General features: G+C 51.7%; 1 protein-coding gene across 2 annotated transcripts in view; it reads right to left on the reverse strand.

Moving 5' to 3' along the window:
- The window catches only part of LGR6 (leucine rich repeat containing G protein-coupled receptor 6), a 145441-nt gene that overhangs the window by 46484 nt on the left and 83810 nt on the right, over window positions 1-15147 (reverse strand). The window contains exon 5 of one of the 2 annotated variants that reach the window (XM_079327119.1): window positions 4138-4353. The exons of the other annotated variant lie outside the window; for it this stretch is intronic. Coding sequence (XP_079183245.1) covers window positions 4138-4353 — 216 coding nt within the window. The remainder of the gene's footprint in view (window positions 1-4137; window positions 4354-15147) is intronic. 2 annotated transcript variants of the gene reach the window in all.

The following is a 15147-nucleotide window of genomic DNA, read 5'->3' on the forward strand; positions in this document are numbered from 1 at the left end:
ACTAAAACATTCTGTTAGAGAAGAGTTGCATCATGTCCTTTAACGACAAAAAAAATGTAAGAAAGAGGAATTCTGCTAAAATCCTTCATTTACTGTCTTCACGCTTTCAGCTGGAGTGACCTTGACAATAAATTATCAGCTGATATTCAGGTTGTGTGAATGTCAAGTGCAGCAGGGGGGAGAACCAGTCTTACATGAGCATACACGCTTTTAAATATCCCCAGGAAAGAGGTCTTGGTGTTTAGTAGCTATGAAAAAAGCAAATGAAATGACAGGGGTAGGTAGAAGAGGGAAAAAGGGCACAGAGCAGCATTGTACCATGATATAAACCAGAATTAATTTTTGTCTTTGATACAGTGTACAGATTTGGTCTCTCCAACTTGAAGGGGTGAAGGAAAAAGTAAGTGTGATATGAGAACTAACTTCTGATTTACAGGTGGTAACAGGACAAGGAGGAAAGAGAGTAATTTTTTTTTTTTTTTTAAACTGAGAGAGGGTAGATTTAGATCAGATGTTGGGAAGAAATTCTTCCCTGTGAGGGTGGGCAGGCCCTGGCACAGATGCCCAGAGAAGCTGTGGCTGCCCCTGGATCCCTGGAAATGTTCCAGGCCACTGGCTGGGGCTTGGAGCAGCCTGGGACAGGGGAGAGTGTCCCTGCCAGGGCAGGGGGTGGAACTTTGGGGTCCCTTCCCACCCAAACCTGGGATTCCATGTTGCAAACCAGGTAACTGGGGGGGTCTGGAGGAGCTGGGCTGAGGGAAGGGTACAACAGGCAGCAGCAAATACAGCAAAGCACAGAGGGGAGGGACACAGAACACAGGAATTGGAGGGTGTTAGGCAAAACTAGCTGGCAATGGTATGAGAACTTTTCCCAGAGTCCATTTTTTCAGCCAGGTAGGCAAGGGTGAGGGCCAGGTTAGAGGAGTGGAGCTTCTCTTGTGCTCCCACTTTGGGGCCAGATTGACTCCTGGAGGTTTCCAGGAGCTCCCTGTGGACCCAAACAAAGAAGGATCTGGGTTCTGACCCCTTTTGCTCTAACTTGAGGGGTTCTCTGCTATGTGATGAAAGTGAAACTACTGAAGATTTTCTCTATCCAGGTCCCTCATTACAGGGCAAACCTCTCTCCTGCTTGGCCTGTTTTGGAAAGTTCACTCCAGCTCTGTGTCCCACACACATCCCAGCACCTCTGCTGAGAGCTGCTTTGGTGACACCTGGAAAGGGGGGAACTGCAAAGATGGGGCAGCAGGGACACATCTGCAGAGTGGGGGATCTCTTGGCAATGGAAGATTTCACTTGAGGACTCCTCTGGTGAGTGGGACTGAAAGAGGTGCTGTGATTCCTGGCTTGAGACTTCTTGCTGAATTCAGCTGACAGAGGAAACGAGGGACACTACTGAGAACTGCTGCCATGCACTTTATTGGACTGTCAGCACAGCAGCATGGGGCTTCAGAGGCTGAGTGCTGAATGAAAAATCTCATATGCTTAAGAAAGATGATGATTTTTGTAAAACAACCTTTACTTCATACAAACCATCAGCTGAAAAGTATTCAGGATTATTTTTGTGTACAGATACTAAGATACATTTGGTCCTGAATAGATCAGACTGGAAGGTAACCACCTATTCCATGAGCTATCCTGATCAAATATCTGCCTCTCTTCTGCCATCAAAGCACAGTGCCAGCACCTCAGTGCATGGAGCCCTTGTTATTAAAGCTGGGAAAGGATGGTGCTAATTACAGAGATTCATGGGTTTCCTGATGAGTGATGTGCATGAGGCTCTGCTCACTGAACAGCCTGCAGCCCTACTGCAAAGCCTGCAGCAGCAATAGATGGGAATAGGATCAGGGAATTCCTCAACAAAGGTGTAATTTATTAGCAGACAGTGAACCTTTAAAGTGTTCCAGATTGAGGCTGGTGTGCTCTGATGTCAGTGCTTGTGGCAGGATGGAGAAATGGTTCTGCCTAGGGCCCAAGGTGTGTGGAGGAGAAGAGCACAGCTCTGCTGGGAGGCTGCTGCCCTCAGCAGTGCCCAGCCCTGTCCCTGAATACTGACCAGGCTGTGCAGGAGGGATCCATTCCCCTGGATTCATTCCCCTGTGCTCAGCCACATCCCTGAATACTGACCAGGCTGTGCAGGAGGGATTCATTCCCCTGGATCCATTCCCCTGTGCTCAGCCCTGTCCCTGAATACTGACCAGGCTGTGCAGGAGGGATTCATTCCCTTGGATTCATTCCCCTGTGCTCAGCCACATCCCTGAATATTGCCCAGGCTGTGCAGGAGGGATTAATTCCCTTGGATTCATTCCCCTGTGCTCAGCCACATCCCTGAATATTGCCCAGGCTGTGCAGGAGGGATCCATTCCCTTGGATTCATTCCCCTGGGCTCAGACCTGTCTGCCCTTGGCTTTCTTCCCTCAGGGGCTCACTTTAACACCTCACAGCTGGGAGTTTCCAATGTTTATAGCAGCAGATCCTCCATCTACCTGCAAATGCAGGTTTTCCATTTGCAGAGGAAGGCACACGTGGCATCTGCACCCTGCCAGGGAATGTCTTCTCTCAGCTTGGCTGTGTTTTGGGAGCATTTGCTTGTAAGCTCGGTGGGTGAGTCTGGAGCAGGGACATGTCCCTGGCTGGGACACAGGAGGGACACTGGGTGACTTTCCACTGCTGATGTGTTGACAAGGGCTTGCATGGAAGCATGGGAGAGATTTATGGGGCTAGTTCTGCCAAACACTTGTGATCCCACAAAAATGTAGCATCGTGTCCCACAGAGCCTGGCAGGATCACACATGTGTTCCCTTCCAATTGTATGCGGTGGGACATTATTCTCTCCCTTGTGACCTAATGGTCAGTGACTTTTATTTCTTGCTTGCCTGTTTAATTAAGGAGTTGCTTCTTGCCCACAGTATAGGATGAGCCAGAATGAAAGCAGCATGCTTTGGAGGCTGAAATGAAACCCCAAATGTCAGCTCACCCGCTGAGTGAGCTATTAAAGCTGACTGAAGTGGTTGCATTATGGTGGCCAGGGGTTGCTTTGCAGAATGAGCACAATTGTGGGTGAAAACTACTTTTTAGATTTTTCTCGAGTTGCTTTTTGCTTTTCTCCTAAATAAGCCTTTATGCTTTGTCTAAACAGATGAATTTGATGCTTAATAAAACTCTGAACTGTGCTTTGTCCAAGCACTTTCTATGCTGGATGGTCTCAGTAAACACTTTAAATTTTGAAAGGGAAATAATTGCCAAACTTTCACTAAAGCACTACATGCTGAGGTTACTTAACACCCTGGTATCAGTACAAATTACCAAATCAGAGGTGGCATTTCATGTGGATAGAGGAACTCCAAAGCAGTTGGCAATCACACCCGAGCTTGCTAATCAACACCAAAGAAGTAATAAATATTTGATTTGCACGTGCCAAGTTCCTTTTAAAGGGAAGATAATCTGCAAGCCTCTGTTGATAGAAAGGATGCCCCTCCTGAGCAGCTGCAGAAGGATCAGTTCCCTTCCTGATCACCTGTGGGTGTCTGGTGTCTCACTGCCCATGCAGGTTTCCATCCTGCAGCAGCTCTGCTCCCCAGTGCTGGCCATGAAATGCTGCAGGCATGGGCTTGGGCAAGGTTGGCATTACACCTTTGGTTTAAAATTGTATTTGGTAATAAAAGGCAGTGAGGGGGAGGAGAGGGAGTCAGTATGTTTTCCAAGAAACTAAAATATTACTTTTGTGACCTAACTGCAAATTGTTGCAATATAGATTTTTTTCATGTTGCTAGAAAGTCCTGTAGTTTTAACACAGGGATTGAAGGGAGGAAAAGAAATTAAAAGTTTTTGTTGCTTGAGTCTTCAAGGAAAACAATCTGGTTTTTGTTCCCAGTTACCGATTTTTTTAAAATACAAAACATTTCGTGAATTATATCACGGAGCTTTGTAGCTCTTCATTGAAAAGTGGGGAAAATATGTAAAAAAAAAAAAAATCAAAAGAGGCAATTTTAGCATTTCACATCAAACTAGGGGGATTCCCTGACTCTGAACAAAACCTCAGCCCCTCGCCCCAGCAGCAAGAGGCGATTCCCGCAGGAGGAGGAGCCCGGGGGCAGCACCGTGTGCCGGCCGGGGGAATGAGAAGTGGAGAAGGCTTACAGCACCACGAGGCTGCTGAGGTTCTGGAAGGCGAAATCTGGGATGTGCCAGATGTGGTTGAGGGCCAGGGTGATGGCTTGGAGCGCTGGCAGCTGGTTCAGAGCTCGCACAGGGATCTCGGTCAGGGCGTTATCGTCCAGCCACAGGTGACGCAGCGACAGCAGCCCCTCAAAGCTCCGGTCGGGCACCACCGAGATGAGGTTGGCATCCAGGCGGCTGCGGGAGAGAAACGGGGTGCGGTCAGAAACGGGGTGGGGGTGAGAAACGGGGTGCGGTCAGAAATGGGGTGCGGTCAGAAATGGGGTGGGGGTCAGTGAGAGGCCGGGGGGAGAGAAAGGGTGGGGACCAGTGAGAGCTTTGCCCGGGGCTGGGGGTCAGTGGCAGCTCTGCCCGGGGCTGGCGGTCAGTGGGACCCTGCCCGGGATTGGGGGTCAGTGAGAGGTCAGTGGGACCCTGCCCGGGGTTGGGGGTCAGTGGGACCCTGCCCGGGGTTGGGGGTCAATGGGACCCTGCCCCCGTGGTTGCGCAAAGGGAGCGGTTGATGGCAGGGAGATTGCGCTGGGCTGTAATTAGTGATTAACACAAGCAGGCATCGGTGCTGGCAGGTGTCTGCATCACTAAGGACTGTCCCTCCTCGAGGGTGATTTGATGGCAGCTCCTGCACATGTCCCGGGCTGGGCCCGGGCGATCCCAGCCCCACAGGCCCGGGTGAGCGGGACCGGCTGCGAGCCACGGCCCCGCTGCAGAGGGACAGGACCCGTGTGGGGACGGGAAACGTGTGACAGCCGGGCTCGGTGTCACAGCCGGGCTCAGTGTCACAGCCGGGCTCAGTGTCACAGCCGGGCTCGGTGTCACAGCCCTGCTCGGTGTGACAGCCGGGCTCAGTGTCACAGCCGGGCTCAGTGTCTCAGCCCTGCTCAGTGTCACAGCCCTGCTCAGTGTCACAGCCGGGCTTGGTGTGACAGCCGGGCTCAGTGTCACAGCCCTGCTCGGTGTCACAGCCGGGCTCGGTGTGACAGCCGGGCTCAGTGTCACAGCCGGGCTCAGTGTCACAGCCGGGCTCAGTGTCACAGCCCTGCTCAGTGTCACAGCCGGGCTCAGTGTCACAGCCGGGCTCAGTGTCACAGCCCTGCTCGGTGTCACAGCCGGGCTCAGTGTCACAGCCCTGCTCAGTGTCACAGCCGGGCTCAGTGTCACAGCCCGGCTCGGTGTCACAGCCGGGCTCGGTGTCACAGCCGGGCTCAGTGTCACAGCTGGGCTCGGTGTCACAGCCGGGCTCAGTGTCACAGCCGGGCTCAGTGTCTCAGCCCTGCTCAGTGTCACAGCCGGGCTCAGTGTCACAGCCGGGCTCAGTGTCACAGCTGGGCTCGGTGTCACAGCCGGGCTCAGTGTCTCAGCCCTGCTCAGTGTCACAGCCGGGCTCAGTGTCACAGCCGGGCTCAGTGTCACAGCCGGGCTCGGTGTCACAGCCCTGCTCGGTGTGACAGCCGGGCTCAGTGTCTCAGCCCTGCTCAGTGTCTCAGCCCTGCTCAGTGTCACAGCCGGGCTCAGTGTCACAGCCGGGCTCGGTGTGACAGCCGGGCTCAGTGTCACAGCCCTGCTCAGTGTCTCAGCCCTGCTCAGTGTCACAGCCCTGCTCAGTGTCTCAGCCCTGCTCAGTGTCACAGCCAGGCTCAGTGTCACAGCCAGGCTCAGTGTCACAGCCCTGCTCAGTGTCACAGCCGGGCTCAGTGTCTCAGCCCTGCTCAGTGTCACAGCCCTGCTCAGTGTCACAGCCGGGCTCAGTGTCTCAGCCCTGCTCAGTGTCACAGCCGGGCTCAGTGTCACAGCCGGGCTCAGTGTCACAGCCCTGCTCAGTGTCACAGCTCTGCTCAGTGTCTCAGCCCTGCTCAGTGTCACAGCCGCGCTCAGTGTCACAGCCGAGCTCAGTGTCTCAGCCGAGCTCAGTGTCACAGCCGAGCTCAGTGTCACAGCCAGGCTCAGTGTCACAGCCCTGCTCAGTCTCACAGCCGGGCTCAGTGTCTCAGCCCTGCTCAGTGTCACAGCCCTGCTCAGTGTCACAGCCGGGCTCAGTGTCTCAGCCCTGCTCAGTGTCACAGCCGGGCTCAGTGTCACAGCCCTGCTCAGTGTCACAGCTCTGCTCAGTGTCTCAGCCCTGCTCAGTGTCACAGCCGCGCTCAGTGTCACAGCCGAGCTCAGTGTCTCAGCCGAGCTCAGTGTCACAGCCGAGCTCAGTGTCACAGCCGGGCTCAGTGTCACAGCCGGGCTCAGTGTCTCAACCCTGCTCGGTGTGACAGCCGGGCTCAGTGTCACAGCCGGGCTCGGTGTCACAGCCCTGCTCAGTGTCACAGCCGGGCTCAGTGTCACAGCCGGGCTCGGTGTCACAGCTCGGGTGTCACAGCCGAGCTCAGTGCCACAGCCCTGCTAGGTGTCACAGACTTGCTGGGTGTCACGGCCTGGCTGTCACAGCCCTGCTCAGTGTCACAGCCCTGCTCAGTGTCACAGCCCTGCAGTCAGACCCTGTGTCCCTTGTCCCCTCCTGCTCTCACACCTTTGTGCCTGTCCTCCCCCTTCATTTGCCAATTGCTTCTTTTTAACCATCATGGAATGCTTAAGGTTGTTGGATTTGAGTTTTAATTTGGTGAGAAATTTTAATTTGAACACTTGTTTTGTTGTTTCAAAATAGAATGACAAGCCAAAATAATTAAGGTTATTATAGCAAAAAGTTTAAAACTTAGGTTTGGGAATCATCTCTCTAAAGATCTTTTATTGCAATGATGGTGAGCAGGATACAATGTGTTATCTGTAGATTTTGAAACCAAATTATGAGAGGAAAATACTTCAGATTTGGATGAAATACCAGGAACCAATTATATAAAATTTTAATTTCCATCCACAGCCAACAGAGCTTATTTTATTTTTCCAAGCTATCTAAGGCAGGGATCTCTGAATGCAAATTGCAAAGAGGAAGCACTTTGTCTCTTATCAAAGCATGAGAGAAGGAAGTTAACAGAGCTGTCATGGCCAAGCCCTCAAATCAATGATCCTCCAGAAAGGAATGTGGTAAAGAAATTAGTATCTTGACTATATGAAGTAATATTTTTGATAAAAGTTGAACACTAGAGCAAACCCACAGACACCCCCAGGCACGACCCTTCTTCAAAGAGTACCAGCATTTCTTAATTCACAAACCACTGCCATAACTGCAGGAGGAGGAGACCAAACACCCCAAATGGCAGCAGGGAAGGGGCTGGGTGCAAGCCTTGCTCTCTGCAAGGGGCTGTGGGAGGTATTTCCTGGGTCAAATTCTCAGATATTCCTGGCAAACAGACCTTCTCTACATCACAGAAAGAAGCATTTCCTGTTCTGGCTGGCCTGACCTGGATGGACAAATCTGAGATTTTGGTTAAGAAGTGCAGTCAAACCTCGCTGAGATCTCCTTCAGAAAAATGTCCTTGGAAAGCAGAATACAAGCTCTGGTAGAGCATCACCTTAGACCAGAATGATAACCCAGGGTGGGTTCCATTCCTGCTCCATTACTCCCATTTTGCCAGCACCTCAGAGGGTGGGCAGGCCCTGGCACAGGTTCCCAGAGCAGCTGTGGCTGCCCCTGGATCCCTGCAAGTGTCCCAGGCCAGGCTGGTTGGGGCTTCTGCTGGGCTGTGGAAGGTGTCCCTGTCCATGGCAGGATGGAACGTGGACTTTGAGATCCCTTCAGCCCAAACTCTTCTGTAATTCTGATTCTGTGATTCAATTTCCCCAAATTGCAATATCTTGCATTGCTGCAAAGGTGCATTTTTTGAGTTGAGAGGATCACAAAAGCACATCACACCCAAAGCTCCATTCCCACAGGTTTTGTGTCTTTGGGCCAGCATAAGACAATGGATTTTGATTTTTCCTGTTGAGAGAGTGGGCATGGCAAGTTCTGCCCCAATTTACTTACTGCCTCCCAAACTACAAACAAATCACAGAATAACATAATTCATCTTCCTGAGACAACAACTCCAAAGAATAAAGACCAAAAAAGCAAACACTGCAGCAGCTCAGAGTAAGGCAAAGGATGCTGTTTGAAAATTTCATGAAAACAGGAACTTTTTTTGAGCAAAAGTAAAACTTCTGCACAAAATGTTAATCTTTGCTGCTTTTTTTTTTTTTTTCTTCCCATCCTCAGGACAAGAATTCTGTTAGGTTTTGGCATCATTAAATGTTTAAAAAAAGCAGCATTTCTTCCTTTTCCCAGAGATGTTCTTTCATCCAAATCCCTATAAGTTCACTGAAATATGTTTTAAAGTGAGTGCTTGGTTTCAAGTTTAATTAATAAAGACCAGACAGTGAAAATACCCATGAGAATAGTTACAATTTCTCAAACCCAAACAAAGCTTTCAGAAGTGGAGATGCTAAAGCAGAGCTGAGGGCTGGTATGCCAGGCTGAGCTGGGACAGGGACAGGGACAGGGACAGGGGCAGGGACAGGGACAGGGACAGGAATAGGGACAGGAATAGGGACAGGGACAGGAAGAGGGACAAGAATAGGGACAGGGACAGGAATAGGGACGAGAATAGGGACAGGGACAGGAATAGGGACAGGAGTAGGGACAGGGACAGGGACAGGGACAGGGACAGGGACAATGACAGGGACAGGAATAGGGTCAGGGACAGGAATAGGGACAAGAATAGGGACAGGGACAGGAATAGGGACAGGAATAGGGACAGGGAGTGGAGCCCATGCTGTCCAGCTTTACATCCCACTTTGCTCATGAACTGAGGGTGAAGCTTGAGACATGACTCACAAAGTTTCAGGAGTTTAAATTGTTATTAATTCTTCATTAATGCTGCTGGATTTGCTCTGTGGCTGTTTAGGAACACTCAGGAAAGGCCCTTTCCCCCCTAGGGATGTCCATAGCCATGAGAAGTGCAGCACAGCTCCTTGGGGAGGTTTTTGGGGTACTTGGACTGTCTTTGTGGATTCCTGTGGAGAGGACATGAGCAGGAACGTGGATCCAGCCAAGGAATTAGTTATCACTCCTGGATGGCTTCTGGCTGTGGGCACGTGTGTGTCCACAGCTCTGCATCTCCACAGCCAGTGAGGGGCACTCAGATGAGCCCAGCCCTGCTGCTCCTCAGCTCTGCCTCTGACCTCCTGGCCAGTGGAATGGGCAGCTGTCCATGGAGAGCTCTGGGGTGGTGTTCTGGGGAGGTGTTGGTGTCATTACTGTCAGTCTGCTCCAGACTGTGGAGCTCAGAGATTCCTCAGTGGAGCAAAAGCAAGACCTTCTGCTGGTTACAATGAGCTGGACCTGGGAAGTCTCAGATTCAGCAACCTGCTTGAACCACAGCACAGCAAGCTGCACCTATCTGGAGCCAGGTAAATTCAAATTAGGAACAAGGAGGTGCCCAGGTGAAGGCATTTCAGGTTAGGAACGATGAGCAAGACTCCTTGTGTGCCACTGCAGCACTGAGGAGGGGATGGGGAGCATGGGCAGGGACAGCTGCATTCCTGGCACCAAGGGATCCTAACTGCTCCTCAGGGAGCTGCTGGCTCTTTCTGGAATAGATGTGCATTCTTTCTAATAAAAGCTGTGCATGTGGGGATGGCTAATTGCTATGGCTTTCAGACAGCTCTCTACTCTCTTCTGGAAGCAGAAAAGCTGAAGTTCTTGGCACAGAGTTGTTAGTAATTATATCAATTATACTAAACAAAAACCAACCCAGCAGTTCTCTCCTTTCTTCAGTGTGTGACTCTGGCTCCGTAAGTGTTTTATGTTATGATTTATACCTGAGGTAATTGGGCTGATTAGTGGGTAAATGAGACAGCACAGGCTGGGGCTGGCTCCTCACCTTCCATGGGGATGTTTTAATCTTTATTTCACCAAATCACTTGGTTGGTTTTCCTTGCAAGCTTTAACCCTTTGCTGGCTTGCAGAGGAAGACGCCTCTTCCTGCTGGATCCTCAGGACAGGGCTCATCCCACTCCTGCTGCCAGGCACTGCTGTGGCTCTGGAGAGAGGATCACACACAGTGACTCCAGATGTCAGCATGGATGGGTTTCCAGGGCTCTGCAGAGCCTTGCATGTCTGTTGCATGCAGAAGGAGGTGATTTGAAGTGGGACATCCAAGAACAACAGCTTATGAAAACCAGCAGCTGCTGAAAGTCTCAGCTTCTGGCTTTAGAGCTGCATCTGCTGCTGAGAGTTACAGGGTGTTTATAGGACTTCAACATGACACTGACACAAAAATCCTAAAAGTGCCTGCAGTCACCTCAGATTTTACTCCATTCCCCTTTTAGGGACTACAGGTGTAGTGAGAGATGGAGCTGCCTGGAAGAACATCCCAAGTTGACTGATTCTTTTTCCCTCAGCACATTTGTGCAGAGCCATGGTGAGAGGAGCAGCTCAGCACCAAATGTGAGTGTGCCTGAGCCTGCCAGCTGCTTCCTTTGCTGCTGCTGTGGGGTGACAGCTCTGGGGAGGCAGAAGAACCTGTGTGGGATGGCAGAGAGAAGTGTTTCCTTGGGCAGGACATTTTCAGATCAGCTTCATACTGAGTTCCAGGGAATGTGCTTTGGAAGAGTCCCTCCACTGCTCTGAATGCTGTTTGTGTTTGACAAATGCTTGGGGAGAAATCAACTGCCTTCTTGCCAGGAGCAGTCCAGAGAGAATGGTGGGATCAGGAACACTTCCAGAAGGAACCAGGCAAATAGGGAACTCCTTTTCTAAGGAGAAAAGGTCAAGAGTGGGAGATTCCTCCTTTCCAATGAGCAGAAGACAAGAGGATGCCACCAGTGCAGGCACTGGGGAGGTCTGGCCAGGGCTGGGGTATGTGCAGCCCTCAGTGCAGTGAGGTTTGTGTTAATCCTGAGCTGCAATCTGAATTCATGTGTTTTCTGTGTCACACACCCAGCGGTTTCTAAGAACTGTCTTTTCCCAAGAAATGCTTCCAGAGTGTTGCAGAGGATGTACAAGTGCATTTCCAAGCTGTTGGTAACACAACTGGCAGAATAACCAAAATAACCAGGGGATAACTAGAACCAGTCTCTCTGTGCCCTAACACATGTGGTGCAAACCTCAGCCTATGACTGGCAGAAACAAATTTACCCATATTACCATTTCCTCCTGGCTGTGAAGCATTTGCAGGGGGAGCTGCAGCCTGGAAACCAACAGAAATGCTCAGTACCACACTGTCAGGAGATATCCCATATTTTGCTGCTGTTTTTTCCTTCCTCACACACACCAGAGCCAATAAGAGCTGTCTGTCTGCATGTCTCAAGCACTCATGAGCAGTAACTGGCCTGCAGCACTGACTGGGGTGTCCCCCCAGCACAGTCATCCCAGGGCACTGGGACCTGCAGCTGCAGCCCATCCTCACAGGATTCTTTGCAATTATTTGCTGTTATCTCCCTTGATGAGCTGGAGGTGACTTGCCACTGAGGATCATGTGCAGCACTGAGTGGTGCAGGGCTGGGCTGATCTCTGCAGACCAGGGTGCTCCTCTGTGGCTCTCTGTCCACAGCAGAGCACGGGACATAAAGAAAGGAGATTCTGCAGGGAGAGCTGTGGCCAGTGAGGGTGTGAGGGCTGAGCCAGCAGCACTGAGCCAGTGCTGGTTGCTCACCCAAAGGAGTGTGGACACTGCTGAAGGCTCAGGGGAACCTGATCTGGTTATTCCCAGGCTGTTGACTTTTTTCAGCTCCAGCCTGGATCTTTCCCAGCCTGGGAATCTTTCTAAGAGACAAAACAAGGGAAGGTAGAGAGAAACAGATCCCTGGTGTTACACTGAGCCATGTGAGTGTCCTGTGATATTTTGCAGAGAGCATGTTCTCAAAGAGGTGTTGCCTTCTTTGACCAATGAGTCTTTTCTATTTTGTTTTTTTATGATCTCCCTTATATAAATGCCACAGCTTTTCAATAAATCTCTCTTCTGCTGCTTGGGAGAGGAGTGGTGTTGCTGTGTTCTTCATCCTTCCCAGCCCCACAGTGGCAGAGGAGCTGCTGTCTCCTGGCCCCAGCCTACACGTGTGTCAGCTGAACAGAGCTGAGCTCACCAGAAATGTCTAATTGGTGCCTTCAGGCAATCGTGTCTCTCTTCCTGTCTGAGTTTATCTTGAAAGGCTCGATTGAGTTACCTCCTCTCCCATAATAGGATCTAAGTTCCTTGTAGTAACATAAGAAGGAGATGATGTCACTGCAGCTCAACTTCTCCAATAACTTACTAATGACTGGGGCCAACACCTCAGCTTCTTTCTCAGGCAGAGCTCCCAGGCTGAGTCAGTACCTGGCTGCTGAGCTCTGGGGAATTGCTGTGCAAGGAGCTGAAGGAACAGGCAGGGAGGACAGCTGGGGTCACCCTGCCCCTGTCCCCCTGCCACCCTGCCCCTCCCTGCACTCGTGCTGCTCTCTGTGCCCTGCCCAGCCCTTGCTCTGGGGGATCTGGGTCCTGAGCCTGCCCAAAGAACCCAGGGCAGGAGCAGGTTCTTCCATCACTGGCACCCACTGGGGTAGGACAAAGGCAGCCAGGGACTGCAGCACCCACCTGGAAAGGGAAAACTGGGTTACATTTCTGCATGCCTGGTCTGGCTTTGCTGCCATCATGTCCTGGAGGTTTGGTGGGAGAATGGAGCTGTTGGGTGGGCCCAGAGGAGGCTGTGTTGAGGCTGGAGCCCTCCTGCTCTGGAGTCAGGCTGGGAGAGCTCGGCTGCTCAGCCTGGACAAGAGAAGGCTCTGGGGAGACCTCACAGTTCCTTCCTGTGCCTGAAGGGGACTATGAGAAAGATGGGGACAGACTATGTAGTAGGGTCTGTAACAACAGGACAAGGGGTGATGGTTTTAAACGAAAAGAGGGGAGATTCAGACTAGATACAAAGAAGAAATTTTTTGCAGTAAGATGGTGAGACTCTAATACAGTCTGCTCAGAAAGTGGTGGATGTCCCTTCCCTGGAAACATTCAGGGCTGGATGGGGCTCTGGGCAGCCTGGTGTAGTTGAAGATGTCCCTGCTCATTGCAGGGATGGGACTAGATGACCTTTAAAGGTCACATTCAACCCAAAGCATTCAGTGATTCTGTGAATGACACACTATTGCCTGCTAGGCCAGCTCCCACCCCTGGGATCTCTGCCGTGCCCCAGAAAGGCTCACAGCCCTCAAGCAAGACTCAATGTGCTGCCTGGCTCCATTTCCAGCTGGAAACTTGTGAAAACCATCCCAGGCAGTGAATGGAGGTTCAAGACACAAACATGTTTGCAGTTGGCTGTGGAACAGGGCCTGGTGAGAAAGTTTGCAGGGCTCTGTTTGGACTGCAATGAGTCTTCACTCCTGACTCAATGGGGCATGTTTCTGTGGGAAGCTCTCCATGAGGGATGCTCAGGAAATGAAATCAGAGCAATACCTAGACTCCACACAAAGTGCCTTTGGTGTAGACAAGAGGGCTTTGTTATCCCCAGTTGCAAACACCTCCAAAACCCCTCAGGTCAGAACGGTACCAGAAGGATTGCCAAAATCTCTGTGCAGCTACAGAAACTGCTGAAAGCTGGGCAGCTGTGCCAGCTCCCCCACCAGCCTCTCCCTGGGCCCTGGCACTGCCCCCTTGACCATGGTGGCAGCCTCAGGGAGATGCAGAAGGTGCAGGGAGCAGCTGGAGGCTGAGCAGAGGAGCTCAAGGGCTCACCAGGCACTGGGGCTGCGTTTCTGCTGGGAATTGTGGTGCTTGTCAAGCAGCTGGAAAAGAGAAGGGAGAGCAGCCCTTGGGACAGCAGGAACAGGACATGCTGTGTTGTGGGGAGAGGGGCTCTGAACAGATCTAGGGGCACTGGAGTGCAGAGAAACACAGGGATGTTTGTGTGGGTCCAGAGGAGCCCATGGAGATGCTCTGAGAGCTGGAGCCCCTCTGCTCTGGAGGAGGCTGGGGGAGCTGGGGGTGCTCAGCTGGAGAGGAAAAGGCTCCAGGGAGAGCTCAGAGCCCCTTCCAGAGCCTAAAGGGGCTCCAGGAGAGCTGGAGAGGGACTTGGGCAAGGGATGGCATGGCAGGATAAGGGAGAATGGCATCCACTGCCAGAGGGCAGGGCTGGATGGGATATTGGGAAAGAATTCTTGTGAGGGTGGAGAGGCCCTGGCACAGGTGCCCAGAGCAGCTGTGGCTGCCCCATCCCTGGCAGTGTCCAAGGCCAGGATGGGGCTGGGAGCAGCCTGGGACAGTGGAAGGTGACCCTGCCCATGGCAGAGGGTGGAAGAAGTTGAGCCTTAAAATATCTTTATACACAAACAATTCTGTGATTCTATCATAGATATTTTCAATGTAAATATGTCCATTCCTTGTTCATCTCCCTATCTGCAGTTTACCTGAAGCTTCTCTGTGGCTCACCAGGAGTCAGCTTACACACCAAAATGCCTGAACCTGGGACCCATCCTCCTTTGGCACTGGTGTGTCTGTTGTAGGGAACAACTGCTGGCTGTCATTTCTACTGAGCCTTCACCAGGGACACTCAGTGTGCTCTGGGTGCTCATCTGGGTGAGGGGGTGAGTTAAGGTTCATGACATTTCATGGGCTGTGCCATGCCAAAGGTCAATGGAAACACATTGGAATTTCTTCATGACTTTATGAGGCAGGATGTGGATGTGAGCTATGATCATTATTTCTTCAGTGCTCACAACGTGCCCAGGACACACAGGGAGGGCAGCCAAGGCAGCACTGCCTGTTCCTGAGCTCTTACAGCCTGAGCGTGTGAAGGTGCAGACAAGTTTCAGTGCTTGTCAGACTCTCTTCTGAGGGACCTCTGCTTATTGAAAGGTGGAAACAATCTGGGGGAATATGTGACCAGCAGGGGCCCTGGATTGCCACAGGCAATGCAGAGAAGGCTGGAGGTGACTACAGAACCTGGTGGGTACAGCCAGGCAGGGACAGCCCTGGCAAGCAGCTGGACAAGCACAACTCCAGACACCCACCTGTGCTGTGACCTCTTCACTGGCAGCACACGGGGAATGCTGGAGGTGCTGGGAGCCCCTCACCATCACCCCCTGCC

Source organism: Erithacus rubecula (genome assembly GCF_903797595.1).
Source record: "Erithacus rubecula genome assembly, chromosome: 26".
In the NCBI taxonomy this organism is placed as follows: domain Eukaryota; kingdom Metazoa; phylum Chordata; class Aves; order Passeriformes; family Muscicapidae; genus Erithacus; species Erithacus rubecula.